General features: G+C 45.1%; 1 protein-coding gene across 1 annotated transcript in view; it reads left to right on the top strand.

Annotated features, from left to right (window-relative positions):
* The window catches only part of PCSK2 (proprotein convertase subtilisin/kexin type 2), a 140,600-nt gene that overhangs the window by 101,894 nt on the left and 21,957 nt on the right, over nucleotides 1-16,749 (top strand). The window contains exons 6-8 of the mRNA XM_044454522.1: nucleotides 1,298-1,374; nucleotides 8,361-8,449; nucleotides 9,859-10,034. Coding sequence (XP_044310457.1) covers nucleotides 1,298-1,374; nucleotides 8,361-8,449; nucleotides 9,859-10,034 — 342 coding nt within the window. The remainder of the gene's footprint in view (nucleotides 1-1,297; nucleotides 1,375-8,360; nucleotides 8,450-9,858; nucleotides 10,035-16,749) is intronic.

Genomic DNA, 16,749 nt, shown 5'->3' with positions numbered 1-16,749 from the left:
CCTACAAGTCAACATGAAGTTAGGGAACTAATGCAATTGCCATTATTAAAAAAAAAGGGGGGGGGAATTAAAACCTTTAAGTACAGAGTCTGAAATTACCACAGTGCAACACTATAAGTTATTGCAGTAGCTCAAATACCTCTCTGAAAGGGAAGGTTTAACCAGCTTAAAAAGCTTTCTAGATGCACCTACCTGGGGAGGGAGTTCCAGTGAAGAGGTCCATTGGGTAGAAATAATAGTTACACAGCATTTAGAATGGGTACACTGGATGGCTTTGTGTCAGACAAGAGTCTGGTGTTCGGGGAAAATCTGCTACTTGTTAAGAGAATGAGATTTCAATGAATTAGACCTGGATTTAATTTCCTCTTGTCTGCTTAAAAAACCAAAACCCAAAAGAGTCCTATGAATAATACATACCTTCTTTCATTCCTTATTCAAAAACACTCCTGCCTCTGAAGAAATCAAATGCGTAAATTTCATTACCCACATTTGGTCATTTGTTTTCCACATTGACTTTGTCTTCATAGCAACACTGGAAAAGCAACTTGGCTTTTTTCGAGAGACCATGCCATGGGGCTTCTTAAGGATGTGGGGAAAGGCTTTGGACTTCCTTTGTCAAGCTTGTTTCTCAGGTTTACATTGCATAAGTGTTGAGTATATCCGTACAAAATCAGGGAAGGGGAGCGACTAACAAAAGCCTGCTTCTTAAGAGCACTGCAGAGGAGAACAAGCATTCTCCAGGCCCCACACAAAAGTGGGAAACAGCAGGTCCAGAACAGAGCACTACTCACGGAGGACAGGACACTTTCTGCCTGACAGCTTGCTTTTCCTTCCAGGAGCCTCTTGCTCTTTAAGTTCAGGTGGGGGCCATCCTTCCTGTATCACAGCCTGCTGATGCTCCTTGGTCCTCGGGCACAAAAGGGCCTCTCCAGTGCGGCTCCTCCATACCGGATCACCATCTCACGGAGATCAGGCAAAGTGTTGGTGCAGAGTGTTTCCACGGATAACTTAAGACACTTCTTTTTGCCTCTCTGCTAGCTACCCTTAGTTGTGTTAATGAGACATTTTATTGTTACATTAGGATTGTGTTATATTCTTTCATGACTATGAATTTCTGAATTACTTTGAGAGTTTTAAAAAGTGAAGGGCGGTAAGCAATTATCTCTTCTTTGCAGGAATTTCCCAATGGCTGCAAAAATGCTGCATCACACTGTGTTTAATGTACTTTTTTGACTCCTTGTTTTAATCCATATACCTATATTCATGCTTCTTTGACTTGATGGTTTGTGTTTTCCAGAATGCACAAGCCAGCTATGATTTCAGTAGTAATGACCCGTATCCATATCCTCGCTATACCGATGATTGGTTTAACAGGTGAGGAACATATCTAACCATGCTGCTTATCAGAAATGCATGCATGCATGCATGCATTCATTCATTTATTAGATTTGTTTGAGGGCCACCCATTAGCATCACACTGTCTGGGTGGCCAATTAATAGTGTTAGGTTGGCTGCATCACTGGAACTGGGGGCAGAAAGCCATTGCCCCAACATTTAGCCTGTCTGCATGACTATCCACCAAGCTAGCATGTCAGGCCACCTTTGAGAAGCTGGAAAGGTACAGGCCTGCAGCCAGATGGGTGGAGTGGGGGTTGCACTCAGTGGCCTTCTAGGTCCTTCCAGCTCTACTGCTGTTCCATTCCATGAATTACTATAAATAATGCTACATGTAATACAGGCTGCCTCTGTAGGGAGGTCAAACAAATGGGTTGTCTGCACAGGGGGACAATTCATGTGAGGTTTCCCTGCCAGAGGTAGCATTACTAGTGTGATGGACCACGGCAGAGGCTACCTGTGCCTCCAAGGAATAGAAAAGCAATAAGGTAGCGAGGAGAACATGCTTATTATAATCCAGAGCATTTCAGACTCTAATGGTCCTTTACCAGGGAAGCTCCAAACAGCAACACTTTCAAATGGTAACATCTCTCTTGTTCTCCTCAGTTGCTACATCACAAAGCTCTTCCAGGTCCAACATTCTCATCTGATGTAAAAGAGAACTCCTGGCCACTCTGTCTGAACTAAGTGTCTATCTCTTCACTAACTATAAAGGGCACAATCCACTCAAAATTAAGCACATTTAAGGCACATAAGTTCTCTAATTGAAATCATTAAGAGCTCAAAACTATGCATATTCGTTGTTATGTATAGACAAGTCATCTCCAACTTATGCAGAACCCCTTGCATGAAAGCTCTCCAGAATTCTCTGTCCGCAAGAGCCCTGCTCAGCCTTTGTCAATTCAAGGCCGTGGCTTCCCTTATGGAATCAATCCAACTCATGCACATTTAGATGGCAGCGAGGGGGGGGGGGGGGGGGAGAAGACACCTCCTACAATTCCAAGGAATGTTAGGAGCTGTAAGAGGTTTAGCTGGGGAATTCTGGGATTTGTAGGACTCCTTTGTCCAAACAGGTATGGAACTGTGCCCTAAAATATTAAGCTTAGTCTGGATTGTGTCCAAATCTATTCCCACCCCCGCAGTAGAACAGCATCACTAGCATCTTCCTGACAAAGACTTTATGGCAAGGAGTTAAGACTCTGGGCTGATATTCTGTTGTTGTTGTTTGCATAACCTTCTCCTGGGAACGTTTTTACCTGTGAGAATGACTTGCTCTCTGTTCCAAGGAATGCTGCTATCTCTTTAAAGATGCAAAGCAGGGAGCTGTTCCATGCACTTGTCCTGGCTGTTTGCCACTGCAAAGGCAGGCAAGGTCTGGGAGCTGGTCTGATGCAATGGCTGTGGGCCAAATGGATCTGGCCAGTATTTGCACAATTAGCGATTCTGCAAATGGATTTTTAAGCTTTCAGAGCAGATGTGGTGGGAGGGAGTGTAGAATGTCAACTGTTCTGAATCGGGAGCTTGCTGGGAAGTGGGGGCCACTTGATCATTTGTACGGAAAGACAACTGACTCCTTGCAGTGGCCAATTCCTGCCCTAATCCAAATGGACTCCCATTCTTTTGAGCCTTGAGAGCAGCTACAAATGAGATGAACACAACTCTCCCTGTGAGGCAGCTGCCATGGTGGAGCAAGCATTCGCTATCTGAAAATTGATTGGATTCCAGCTGCCACAGGCCCAAAAGCATCATCCCGGGATGCACACATTTCAGAGGACTCCCATTTTGTTGCCTGGGAAGCGGGGAGGTCAACCTGCCAGTTGGCAAGGGAGATTTGGGCTAGAATCGGTGCACATACTTGGGACTAATTGAAGTCAGTGGGGCGTATTTGTGAGAAGACATGCCTGGGACTGAAGGGTTCATTGGGAAAACAGCACTGGGGAGAGAGTTGTCCTTCCTACTCATCATGATCCAAATCCAATTTGGGGAGTTGTTTGTAAAAGAAACTGAATGATGGCAGATCTGATAGAGGGTAGATCTGATCATCATTGCAATGTCTTCTCTAGTGTGGCTCTTAGAGATCTTTAGAATGGATTCCCTACTTCCAGAGAATACCAGTGAAGAATCTGGTTTTAAATATTTTAGGCTATGAAGAGGAAGATAATATGAAAAACATATTTTTCATAAGGCTTTTGATGTGCAAAATGTTGTTCCAGTTGCTCTTGGAAATGATCCAAGTGCCAAAGCACTATCACTTTTAGTCCAGCCACCCTGCACCTGCCCCAAGCTTAGGATTCTCACAATTTTTTTCATCAGTGTATGACGATGAGAGGACACCTGGTATTTAACAAATGTGCTGCAATGAATTAACCATGAACATAAGGAAGGCCTCATGCTTCAAGGATCTCCAGGCTTCCGAATTTCTAATATTAAGCCTCATTTAAGTAAATGATTCTTGGGGAGAGTTCTGGAGCAGCAGTTGCAAATGATTCATTTAGATTTGAAAACAAATTTTCTATTCATGCAGAAAATCATCTGGACTTGGTAACTGCAAGTTCGACAAGACCTCCTAAATCCATCTTGGGTTGTTAGTTTGGAAGACCACATCGCAGAATAGATTGATAGGACCACCCAGAACAGCCTCAGCCCACTATCTTTGATAAGAGTTGCATACTGCATTATTTTTCTTTTTGTTGAAAAAACAAGAGGAGAAGGCACATTTTTGAAACAGAGACCCATGAGACAGTGAAAAGGGTTTTCTCAATTGCCTATAGAAAATGTGTTTTGGAAGATGCAATGCTCCTGCATGAATTCTACACCTGTTCTCATGAATTGCAAGATCAATTGCTAACCACCTAGCATTTTATACATTTTAGATGTTTTGGAGCAACACCAAACAATGACAATGTTATGTTTTAATTTTCACTGGGGTGCCTCAAAAAAGGGGGAAAAAACTTTTTCTGAAAAAAGCTGGGCAACAATGTACATTTTCTACAGGCATGTGAGGTTCCTTCTCTCTCTCTCTCTCTCTCTCTCTCTCTCTCTCTCTGTGTGTGTGTGTGTGTGTGTGTGTGTGTGTGTGTGTTGCTTGTTGGCTTCTATTGGTTTTGTTGGCCAGGATCAGCAGGTACTTAGAGCCAGACTTAAGGCGCACAGATCCTGGGTCCAAACCCAGCCCTCTTCGGGTCCCACCAGGTGTTCCACCAATAGTTTCCTGGCTATTGTGCAGCCACCTCCCATTCTAAAAGCTGGAGTGCATCCTTCAAGGCTTCAAGATCCTCTGGCATTAAGGGCTTTAAGCTACAACATGCTGGTATTTTATGAATCAGGAGCACCCATCTTGCCTTCAGCCCCACCCACCACTAGCATGCAGATGCTGAGAGCTTCTTTAGAACTGAATTTGGCCATAGGACTGCAGATATTCAACACCCCTGCTTTACAGATACTCCCAGCAGTTCACGTATGGGATAAGACAAACCCTTTGTTGATAACTTGGGAGGGGGGTTGAGAAACCTGCCAGAAGCCCCTTTGGGCATGCAGAAATCGCTGCTTGCTTCTTTGGCTCCTGGCTAATACTTACAGCTTGTCCTTTTTGTATGAACTCAGAGCTTCTCCCATTGGGCTCCTAATGGTCTTGTGCTCAGGCACAGATCAAATTCATGACCATTTCCACAGGCGATACTAGGAGGAGGAGGAGGAGGAGGAGGTAGGCAAGCTCTCTGCCAAACTAGCCTGCTCTTCATGGCCTCCTTACCTGGCTTATCTGTATTTCAGAAATCAATAGGTAGGGCAGGGCTGCTTCCCCCTGCCAAAAAGCACATGCCCCTTCGGTGCCACTCCAGGATTTTTCTCCATGGCTGCACTGCCCTTTTGCCTCACAACAGAATTACAGAACTGAGTTCCTCCAAGAGAATTTGCATGGCCAGCTGGCCAGTCAGGAAGCCAAGCTGCCAGTCATTTTCAAATGGCCTAGATTTGGTCTCCCCAGCATTTGAGGCCTTTGGGACATTATGTGGAGTTTGTCGTGGGTGTGTTCATATAACGGCTGGCATGAGAGTACTTCCAGTTGGTGTGGCCAGTCACAGAACTGCTGAAGCTGAAAGAAAACCAGTTTGTCCAAGAAACCAAGTATAACCTGAGTTCCAAAACAGAAAGCCAATCATCTGCACACACAGTTTTGTGCTGTAACACATTTTTCACAGAAGATACACTTCAAAACAAAGCACTGAGCTAAAGCTCTCCACCATCTTTGTTTTCTGAGAATGCCTCCAAGGCCTGTCATTCTTGGACAAAATAATATTTCAGAAGGCGAGTACCTTGCTTTGCAGCTAACCATCCTGTCAGTTCATGCTTTTGCTTATTAAAAATAATTTTAGAGAATCAGGCGGCAGATTGCAATGGAGGGTTCCATGGGCACATTGCTACCCATGGGCAGAGCTCCTTATTCCTAAGCCCTCTCAGATAGTGCAGCGCAGCTGCTGTCTTTCACCATTTGGAAATGCAAGAGCAACACACTCTGGGCTGCTGTTTACATTAGACATGAAGCATTGCGATGCAGGGAGAATGAAAGCATGAATGTCTACACCATCTGATGTATGAATGGAGAATAAATGGATTGGTGGGCTCTAACGCTAAGATCTGTTTCTGTGACAAAGACAGAGGGAAGACACTGAGTGATCAGCAGGCTTCCTGCTCTCCAGAGTGAAAAAGAGGGTTCACTGGGGGGTGTACAATCAAAAGAACATTTGCAGTTTCTTCAGACATGCAGGAAATACATGAGCATGTAGGCAGCCCTGAAGGGACTGCCAATATGGTGTTAGTACAAGCCGCTTTTATAACCCACCAGTTACATACAGTTTGGAGGAGGGTTGAGGATCAGATCAGTTTGCTAATGGCACAGCAGGATAAAACAATAGGGAGTTAAGATGACACAAAAGGAAGACCTTCAGGAAAGGGTCATTAGCATTTCTAAGGTGTGTGTGGGAAGCAAGACTTGCAACATGGCTTCCTGATCTGATCAGGAATCCCAACCTAAGTCAAAGCTGTCAGGCTTTTAGCAGTCATATTATGGTAAAGCCATTGCTCCTTTTGTCCTATCACAGCCCAAGAAGCCGTGCAGGGCAATGGGTGTTAGTATAACCTCCTTGTGCCTTACAGGCAGGCCACATGGGCTGGGTATCAGATGCCTAGCAACACAAGAGCATCTTCTACTGCCCCTTTATCAACAAAGCCCACTGTGACCGAGGGAAATGTCTTTGGCAGGGCAAAATCATAAAAAGTTGGCCTTGGCCTTCCCACAGCATTGCTTCAACGAAGGAGAAAGCAAATGCATTTAATATAAAGCAAAGCACAAAAAGAAGGGAGACACAAAGAGATCTATCCTATCTGCATAATTTAGGCTGAATATAGATGCAATGTTTCCAAAGCACTGAGGTCCATTTGCAAATAACCCCAGTGAAATGCACCTTTCCCCCTCTGGGGGCAAGCACAAGGAAAAAGTGGAAAACCAGCTCTGTGTTTCCCTGTTTTTCTTTTATTTTTTTAAGGCCACCCTTCAATAAAACTGAGATGCTACAAGAAAAAAAATCACAATATAAATATTCTGTAGGTTTGCAGCAAATCCCAACTGGGATGAGACCAGCTGGGTGGTACTCATGGTCAAAATGCAGAGGCACGCGTGGCTGCCACCTGGTATGTGGCAGGTGGCCCTTATCTATCACCAATCCTGGATAATTAAAGAGGATGCCAATTGGCACAAAATCTGCATATGCTAATCTTTATAAATAGAAGCTCATTTATAATGAATTAGTATCATTTAAATAGAAGCACAATACATCTTGTCATAGTGTGGAAGACTGTGGCCAGGTGACCTCCATTTGCCAGTCTGTTGTCCATGTGCCAAGTTTTGATGAACAACTACAAGGCCCATCTCTTCCACTGATGGTTCTTCATCTTTCAACCTTTATATAGAGGAGGCATTCAAAGAGAGGACTATCCTCCCTAAATTAGAACACATGGCCACCCTGTGTGCTGGAGCCCTCCCTGTGATGTTGTGGTGCAATATGGTACTTTGGAGCCCCAGAAAGAAGAGGAGTTTTAAATAAGATCTTTAAAGGTTAGAGTGGTCAGATGACCTCATGTAGCTCAAGGAGTGTCAGAGGAGCATCCCCTGTTTGAAGGTGTCCTCCATTTGTAGTTATGTTTTAAAATGTTAGTTTAAAGATAATGAATCATGGGCACTGTTACCCATTGGCAGCACCTGGACAGTAGACTGAGCAAAGCATCATTGGTCCATCTGCCACAGCATGGTGAGATACACTGCAGTTGCCTTCATGAATTTATATGCATATATAACTATCTGCACATATGCAATAGTGTTTGCGCATTTTATGCAAATTGTTCTTTTGCCCTCTTTTTTAGTGACCCTTTGCCTCTTTTTTGGTGATTCAGAAGTGGCTACAAATAGGTCCTCTCCCCTTGCAAAATGACTGAGGATTCTTCATTGTGCAGATTCTCCCCAGTGCTTTCTCATACCATTTGCCAGATACATTTAATAAGTACACACTTTTATTTTGTTGACTTTGGCTGGGATCCAAAGAGCAGCCTTCAGCATGCCCAAGGCCTTGGGCATGCCAGGTGGGTTTTTTAATTCATTTTTCTTTGACTGGCCATTCCTCATCCTCGTAAGGTGCTTGTTTCTGTTCCAGCAAGCTCTCCATGCCACGCAGGAAGCAGCTTTTGCCAGGCGTCTCCATTCCCAAAGGAGGCTGCTTCGAGGCACTAGTGGCAAGTGGGGAGGCTGCTGGCCAAGACAGCTCAAACCACCCTGATGCCCTCTGAGGCTGGGGCACTGCTCATGGCTTGTCAAGAGACTGGATAGGAGGCCTGCACACAGTGGATGCTTTCAGGCTTTTTGGAGGCTGTGGATCCCACAAAGCTTTGGCTGGCATCTCTGTCTTTCTCTGCAGTCATGGAACCAGATGTGCTGGGGAAGTATCAGCTGCAGCAAACAACAACATCTGTGGAGTTGGAGTGGCATATAATTCCAAGGTGGCAGGTATGGCATAAATTAAGGAACAAACCAGCAGTGTCCTCCTGTGGCAAAATTTAGATCAAATTTGCCTATTAGATAAAGTGGCCTTTCTGCCATTTTTCTGATGTGCTGCATTAACCAAAAGACTGGATCCTTTTCATATCTACATGCATGCTCCTTAGTTTCTTCCCCTTCCCTGCCCTCTCTTGCATTTCCTTGGTTATCTTGCTGGCCACCATTGCTTTTAAATGCATCTCAAATAATTAAGGGTGCAATCCTAGGCATATTTAGGCAGAAAAAGGATCGGGAACTCACTGCATTTCCCAAATAACATGACTGGTTGCACTCTAATTAATTTCACTATCAGTTCTTACTGATACTAGACATTGCCAGTGTCTTGGGAATGAACTGTCCACATACAAATCCGTGGCTGAGCATAATGAGTTACTGTTGAGGCCTGCAGCACCATCCAGTGGCCAGCAAAAATCAGAAAAATGATGTGTCTTTGCAACGCAGGTTCAAGAAGGTGGCAAATAATTACCCTCCTTTGAAACCTGAAATGCACAATGATGAAGAAGGTTGCAGAAACCTGATGGAAGAAACATGAAGGCTCATTGCAAATGCCCTTTCACTGGCAAAAGAGCAGTGAATGGATTGACAACTTTTAGAAAATGAGCGGACTGGAAATACAGGATGAACAAAGTCTCCCGGCTCCTGTGCAAGGAACATGCCTGGAATAAGCAGGAAAACCCAGCCGGCTGTAGCCTGAGGTGCCATGCTCAGAATTGTGTCATCCCCACCAGTCTTCGTTTGCACACATCAGTTCAAAGAGGCAAGGCTGGCCAGGAACCTCTGCTGTTCCCCACATGGTTAGGCTGAATGGACTTACCTGTACGTAAGAGATGGGAAGAAGGTAGGTGTCCAGGTGTGTGGAACTTCAACTCCCAGCTTTCCTGATCATTGGCCATGCTTTTAGGGGCTTCTGGGAGCTGATGTTCTAAACATCTAGGTATCTACCTTGTGTCCACCCCTGCTCTAACAACATAACCAGAGGCCCTTTCTTTCTAAATTTTCAACTTTGCATCTTTCAATCTACTACTGGGCATATTTTAAATTTAAATATGGGAACCCCAATCTTAACTAAGCATGAATTAAGTTGTTTTAAAATAGAGCATTCTTTAATTGCCTATGGTAGATTCAAAATTGCATTTCATATATTTAGACGTTCCCTCTGTATGAGGTATTTCTGCCTCTGTCTCACTGTGCCAGCATGCATGTCAGATGTACCAGTGATCTGTGGCAGAAAAATCCAGATCAAAATTTGATGTGCACGGTTTTCTCTTACTTGGAAGGCGACCTGAACTGTAAGATGTCTGCCTGGGATAATTGTTTATTTCTTTATTTATTCATAATTTGTTGTTGATTATTCCCAGGTATCCGAATGCTAGATCAGCCATTTATGACTGATATAATTGAGGCTTCCTCCATCAGCCACATGCCGCAAGTAATTGATATCTACAGTGCCAGCTGGGGCCCGACTGACAATGGCAAGACTGTGGACGGACCAAGAGAGCTAACCTTGCAGGCTATGGCAGACGGCGTGAATAAGGTAGCGGTTCTCTTCTTGAAGCATCCTGGTGTGTCAGTGCAGGATCTCTGACTTGCTGTGTGAGTGGCTTTCACCCTACAGGTTTTCACACAGCCAATCAAACATAATACACAAGCAGATCTGAATAATTCATTGCCAGGGGCTTAAATGTACCCGCTAATTAATATGAAAAATCCTGCTAACTATGCAAGGATTTGTAACAGCAGAGCACTTCAAGCAAAATCAGCTAATTAGATGAGAATATCCTCGGGAAGGGAACAGCAAGCTCTTCCATCTGATGGCTATGCCAAAAACCGAAGGGGAAGAGAGCAGCAGTGCAGGGAGTGACTCAGGTGTGCAAAGAGGTGTCTTTCTGCGTGGACATGCAAGGCACGTGTGGCAGGATGGGTGGGAGCAGCACTACAACTGAATGGGTTTTAAAGGGAACTCAGTGTGTGATGAAAGGGGTTCCTCCACTTAGCTCTTTTGCATATTTTTGTCACTACCAACAAACTTGCTGTTAATTCCAGATTTTCTTTCACAACTGTGTTTTCTAAATGGACCTCAAGAGCTTTCGATGAATCGGTCATCCTCACACAATATGCTTTGTTTGATATTACATGTGCTATATTGACGGAAACAGGTTTTCCTGTTCTTGTTTGCTTTCTCAGGTGTTGGCCATGGAACGCGCTTGTTTTCCTCCAAAACAGCTTGCTTTTTAAATGAGTTTCAGCTCAGGGTTAATCACCAAGAAAAGGGTGGCACACAGCCACTTGCTTTCAGATTGGCTTTTCGCACCTAAACGTTGTCTTAAAATTGCAAGCCGATTGAAGAGCTTGCCCTCACTTTGTGCCAGCCAATGTGTTGCACATAGGAAAAGGAAACATATGCAGAAACTTATTTCTGCCTCTAAAATTTGCTTGTTTATATCAGCCATGATGCAAAAAGGCATGGTCTCTTTGTGCAGTGGATTTCTTTTGCAGCTTCTGCTTCCCCATGGACTCTCCAACCTCCTTCAGTTCCTTCCAATGTCTCCTGCCAACCACTCAAACTGACTCTCAAAACTTGGGGGAACTTAAAGAGGGTTTGTGGGTTCAGTATAGGCAGTAGCAGAAAGGGAATGTGAGAATCAGGAACTGGATGGGTTTTTCAACTTCAAATTGGATCTAGCAAAGATCTTGTTAGGTACAGTATATGTAACATTGCCTGCATGAACATTGCGGGGTTCTGTCCACAAACCAGAGTGGGAGGGAAGGGGTTAACACCATAGACAAGATGAGACTGACTTCTCCGCTTGAATGATGTCCTTCCTGTCCCTTTGATCCCTGCACCTCACCTCAAAAGGTCACATGACCATTTGCCCTGTTTCTCTTGCCCACCACAGGGGAAGAAGCAGGGGCTTCTCTCTCCTCTCTAAGCTAACCAGGTAAGGGTGAACCAAGATTTCTTGCATGAACATACCACCTCTCCTTCATACGAAGGAGGAGGATGTGGATAAAAGGTTTATTTATTTGCATATGGGTGGTTTGCAAACAAATAACCCTTTTGATTAAAAGGCCTCTCATTGTGGATTCTGACAGACCCAGCTGCAAGCCACAGTCGCTTAACCAAATCCGCTGTTCTGTGCTTACCTCTGCCGAGCCTGCACATCACCAGCACATCTATAGCAGGTTCCCGACACTTCGGTGCTCGGATGGCCTCCCCCTCTCCACAGGAGGCTTCCCATTTAGTGGATCTTTTCCCCTGGATGAATAGAGGATGAGGCATGTTTTGCCGTTCCCCCTCTCCTGTGTCCCCCGGAATGTGCTATGGAGGATTGGGAAGCCCTGTGGAAGAGTGGAGGTGGGAGACCATTGGGGGCTGCAGAGGGAGGGCTAGTCAGCCAAGAGCACCCCCTGCCCTTCCTACCAGGAGCGGTCTGAGCAAGACTTCATTGGCCACCAGTGGAAAAGACGCTGAAACCCAGCCCTGCCTCCTGAGCTGGATATTATCTTAAGAGAGCCTTCGCTTTGCCTAAATGATGCAGCTGTCCTGTGCAAAGGGTGAAGCTGGGTTCAGCAGGGCTAGTCAGTTTAATGCCCTCAAGATCTTTCATACCTCAGTGTCATAATCCCTGGTCATTAGTCAAGCTGGCTGAGGATTATGGAAGCCGTAGTCCAAATGTCTCTCAGGCACCAGCTTGCTTGCTTCTGGTTTACAATTACATAGATCTACATTTTTGGGCTGGGGGTACATCTGCTCGCCACTTCCACTTGGTGCACTTCCACTTCCAGGGTCCCTTTTGCACAGTAGTAACTTCAGATGATCAACCAATACTGCCCATGTTTCCAACTTTTTTAGTCCTCCTGGTATTCAGAGCTGACCTTTCCTTTTTCCTACTTTACTTCTTCCTTGCATAAAGGAACCTCAATTTAACACAGAGTTCCACATGCCTTAAATTGACTTCACTCTGTGTTGTGCTGGGACCAGTGAATTTCACTGGCTTTCTGTTGTGGCTGCACTGGGACAACCCCTGTGGCAAGGATAGTATTCAAATTATTTGTCTTATACTCTTATTTTGTAAGCAATTTTTGGAATACGTCTGAAGGGTGGGATGCCTAAAATAAAATACAACAAATAAAACATGTTCACTTCTACAAACAAACACCAAATTTGAAGCCACACACACACAAACACAATAGCAGCTGCAGCAGATATGGACAGAAGTATAAAAATTAATCATGTTTTATCATATTTTATTCCCAGTTGAAGCGCAAATTAACCTGGCATGCAATGCTAGGCAGAGGCTGACACATGTTGGACACCTTGGGAGTCCCCTCCTGAATGTAAGACCAGCTGCAGATCCTACAGCCCTGAGGCCTCCCAAGAAGGTCCCTTTCCAGAGCAGACTTGTCTGACCTGGTTCTCCCCAGATGTGTTCGACTCCAGCTCCCATAATCCCTGGGCACCATGGCTACAGTCCATGCTGGCTGGAGGTGATGCAAGTTGCAGTCCAATCTGGATAGCGCCAGTTTGATGAAGGCTGTCTTAGAAAATCTCAGGCATCTGTTCAGATTTCCTCTGCAAGACACAAGCTCCTGTCAAATGCACGATTTGTACCACATTAATTGGAACAAAGATAAATTGCAGCATAATAACAGAGTGCGGCTGTGTATCCTGCTTTACGAAGGAAAATCCTCTGTTTGAAGGGCTGTCAGAGGATAGTCCAGTAAGAGACTCCAGTCCAAGTGGCATTTAGCCTCACAGAGCCACAAGGTCTTATCCACAGCTGGGGCCCTTAAGTTGCCCTTCCAGGGGCTTTAAAACTGGCCTCCTGCAGTTTGCACTTGGACTGCAGACTGAGCAGCACCTGGATCACCTGGTCAATCTTCCCTAAGTGTGGTGAGACACAGTGCATTTCTTCTTACTGTACAGAAACCAGTTCTAAATTTGCAACTGTATGTAGAAATCAGCACATGCTGATTATACATGTATGGAATTCCTCTCTTTTTTGTCCTCTTCTTTTGGAGATACATCTTTTTTCTTTTCCTTCAGTGGACAAAAGGCCATCCTAGACCAAGTTAGTCTCCTAGGATGCCCATGAGTTCTCTGTGGGGAAGGGGAAAAACCTGCAATTGAATATGCCATCTCATAGTTATAGTACAGAAAGCCCTCCTTGAACCATGATCCAGTGAGCCATCAGAATCCTAGTGTCCTGTTTTTCATGGAAATTCAGAAACTGGAGTGGGAGAGCAAGAGACATTCTGGCTGGAACAGCACATTCCCTGGCACACATGGCAGGGTAGACCAGAAGGCAGAAGACTTCTTCCAGGTCCATCAGCCTAAGCCCAGCTCTCAACCTGTAGACATCCCTGCATGAGGCCAGCGGAAGAGGCCTAGGATGCTATAAACTAGAAAAGGGAGATCAACAGAATTAGCACCGCACTGCCCTATGGAGTCCCACCACCTCCCTGCTTAGCCTAAGCTCACGCTAGGAAACCCTTGTTAAGAGACTTGCACATTGCAAACAGAGTGCTTCTCAAATTAAGTTGTCTCATAATTTACAAAGGCCACACTGAAAGCCGCACAACTATACGACACGAGTCTCTCCTCCCTCCTCCATTCTATTTTTGCCCTTAGGTTCTTCAGAGAAGCATACCAGGTTTTTCTTTTCTTTGGAAAGCATTTGGTGGTTGCTGCCAAAACCTGGTAATTAGCACCCCTGCTAGGATGTTCCAGTTCAAAGCTTCTGTAGTACTAAGCTGGCAAGGAAAGGAACATATTCTAACTAGAAAATGTGACCTTCAAAATGTTCTTGGTGTTGTAGCAGTACACTTTCATTTTCATTTAACTGCAAGACCTTTTTAAAAATGTTGTTATGGAAATCTGGGATAATAGCAGAGTTCTCGTATTTTTCAGTATCTGTATGTGTACACTGTTGCCCCATTCAGAGTGGACTGCCGTCCTCTGATGCCCCACATATAATCTAGGGAAAACTCAGTGCCTTTCAAAAGAGGGTAGAGGTTTGCCACAGATGCTGCATACCTTGCTTTGCCCATTTCTTATCTTAAGGCAGGATCTTAAGAGACGTCAAATCTCTCTCAGCCCAAAGACTGAATTCTGTTTTCAGAAAGCTCCTGGAGAGAAAGAGATTCCAGTGGTGGCCAGTGCTAAAGGCAAAAGAGCTGGTGGCAGAATTTAAAAAATGACTAAAAATATTTTAGTTTAAAGCCAACAATGAAGTCTTAAGAGAGGCTCTTCAGCCTTTTTAGAATGGGGAAACTTGGCAGAAAAGCCAAGAAGTCACCAAACAATGGGTGGAGAGAGAAAGGCAGGTGAGCTCACTGTGGAACCCAGAACACCCGGATTGGGACCTCAGAGGGGCAGACTTTGGCTCCCCTGCCTGAGGTTCTTCACACCTATCCTGTGGCAGCCAAGGGCTACTTTACATCCCCATATTTTTTATCAATAAAAGGTAAAGGTTTCCCCTTGACGATAAGTCCAGTCATGCCTGACTCTAGGGGGTGGTGCTCATCTCCGTTTCCTAGCCGAGGCAGCCAGCATTTGTCCCCAGACAGTCTCCGCGGTCATGTGGCCGGCATGACTAAACACCAAAGTGCATGGAACGCTGTTACCTGCCCACCAAAGTGGTACCTTTTCATCTACTTGCATTGGCATGCTTTCGAACTGCAAGGTTGGCAGGCGCTGAGACAGAGCAACTCACCCCGTTGTGCAGATCCAAACCGGCGACCTTTCGATCAACCAGCCCAGCAGCACAGCGGTTTAAACCACTGTGCCACCTGCATCCCTTTTTAATCAATAATGTATTTTAATTAGTTGTAGCAAATGTGGGCACTGAGGAGTTTTTTAACTATGTTATGGCGATAATAGTTTTAATATATATTTATATTTTTGGCTTTTTATGTGAACCATCTTGAGATTTTGTCATAATCAGAGAGTATACAAGACATTTTAAATAAATAAATGCTACAAGCAAGAGTAGCCATATGGTGCCTCTCCCTTAGGAACCATGACTTTTTAGCACTTCAAGACCAAGCTGGCTTTAGAAGCGATTTGCCTGACTTGGTAAGATGCAAGGACTCAGTTTCTGCAGCCAGGCCCAGCTCTCAACCACAATAAAGGCTGCAAGCCCATCCACTGTTACCTGGGAATAAATTCCATTGAAGTCCATGGGGCTTACTTCTGAGTGAACCTGTATAAGAACAAGCTGTGGGCTATGAACAGCTGCTGGGGAAGAAGCTCTTCCTATGAAGCTCTTCCTATGTGGACATGGTAGACTTTCCTCGCTGGAGAGGACTGGCATGAGTGTAGAGGAAGGGGGCTTCAAATGTTAGAATAAGGGGCACTGGGTCAACCAAGCCAAGCTGACGTGGTCCAGACCGCATCCTCTAGAACAGGGGTGAGTGGATAGTCAGACTCAAGATGGTTTGGACTTTAACTCCCAGCATTCCTGCCCATTGGTCATGAGGGCAAGAGCCCCTGGGAGCAGAAGTGCAATACATCTAGAGCTCTGCCTCCTGCCTGCCCCTGCTGCAGCAAATCTGCTGCACTGTCTCCATATGCCAGAGCACAGAAGCCGTGATCCTGCTGGCTATGTCTCATTTTAACACGATTCCAGGAATAAGATGGCGCCTGTTCATTGTTATTGCACAAACAAGCAGGGCAGCCATTGCAGAGTTCTTTAGTGACAAAGGGGCATTTACACAGATCACGGTATCTTAGCCAAACTGATCTGCAGGCAGCCCCAACCTGGCCTCCGCCCATTCAGCCACTTCATGGCCTAGTTTGTGCCAACCTGAAATGATCTCCCTCCCGGTGAAGTGGCTTGAGTAACTCCACGGGCTGCACAAATAACGGGTGATGGCAAGTGGAGGTACGTGTGAATCCAGCCGTTCTTCGGTACTCATGGTGAAGAGCTGTTTTGTGGCAAGAGGCAAAGGGGACATTCCCAGCAGTCAGAGCTCTTCCAAAGTTGCTCATGGGCTACTGCAATTAGTAGGAAACACAGAATGTGACATTAACCAAAAGAAGAAAGAGACTTATTTTACTGTGGGAGATTTTCAGGGGTCGCGGAGTTACTTCCCATTGCAGGGGGCAGGACTAGAACCACTGCTGTAAATTGCAGGGATGCAGATTCCAGCTAGACTTTAGGAGCGGCTTTCTATAGGCAAGAGTTCTTCCCCACCAAAACAGAAGCACCGAGTTCTCCTTTCCAGAAGGTATTTATGCTGAGCCT

This window comes from Varanus komodoensis, unplaced genomic scaffold (genome assembly GCF_004798865.1).
Source record: "Varanus komodoensis strain SLA01 unplaced genomic scaffold, ASM479886v1 scaffold7_3, whole genome shotgun sequence".
Taxonomy (NCBI): Eukaryota; Metazoa; Chordata; class Lepidosauria; order Squamata; family Varanidae; genus Varanus; species Varanus komodoensis.
The sequence above is the reverse complement of the archived record's forward strand: the minus strand, read 5'-3'. Positions and strand labels throughout refer to the sequence as shown.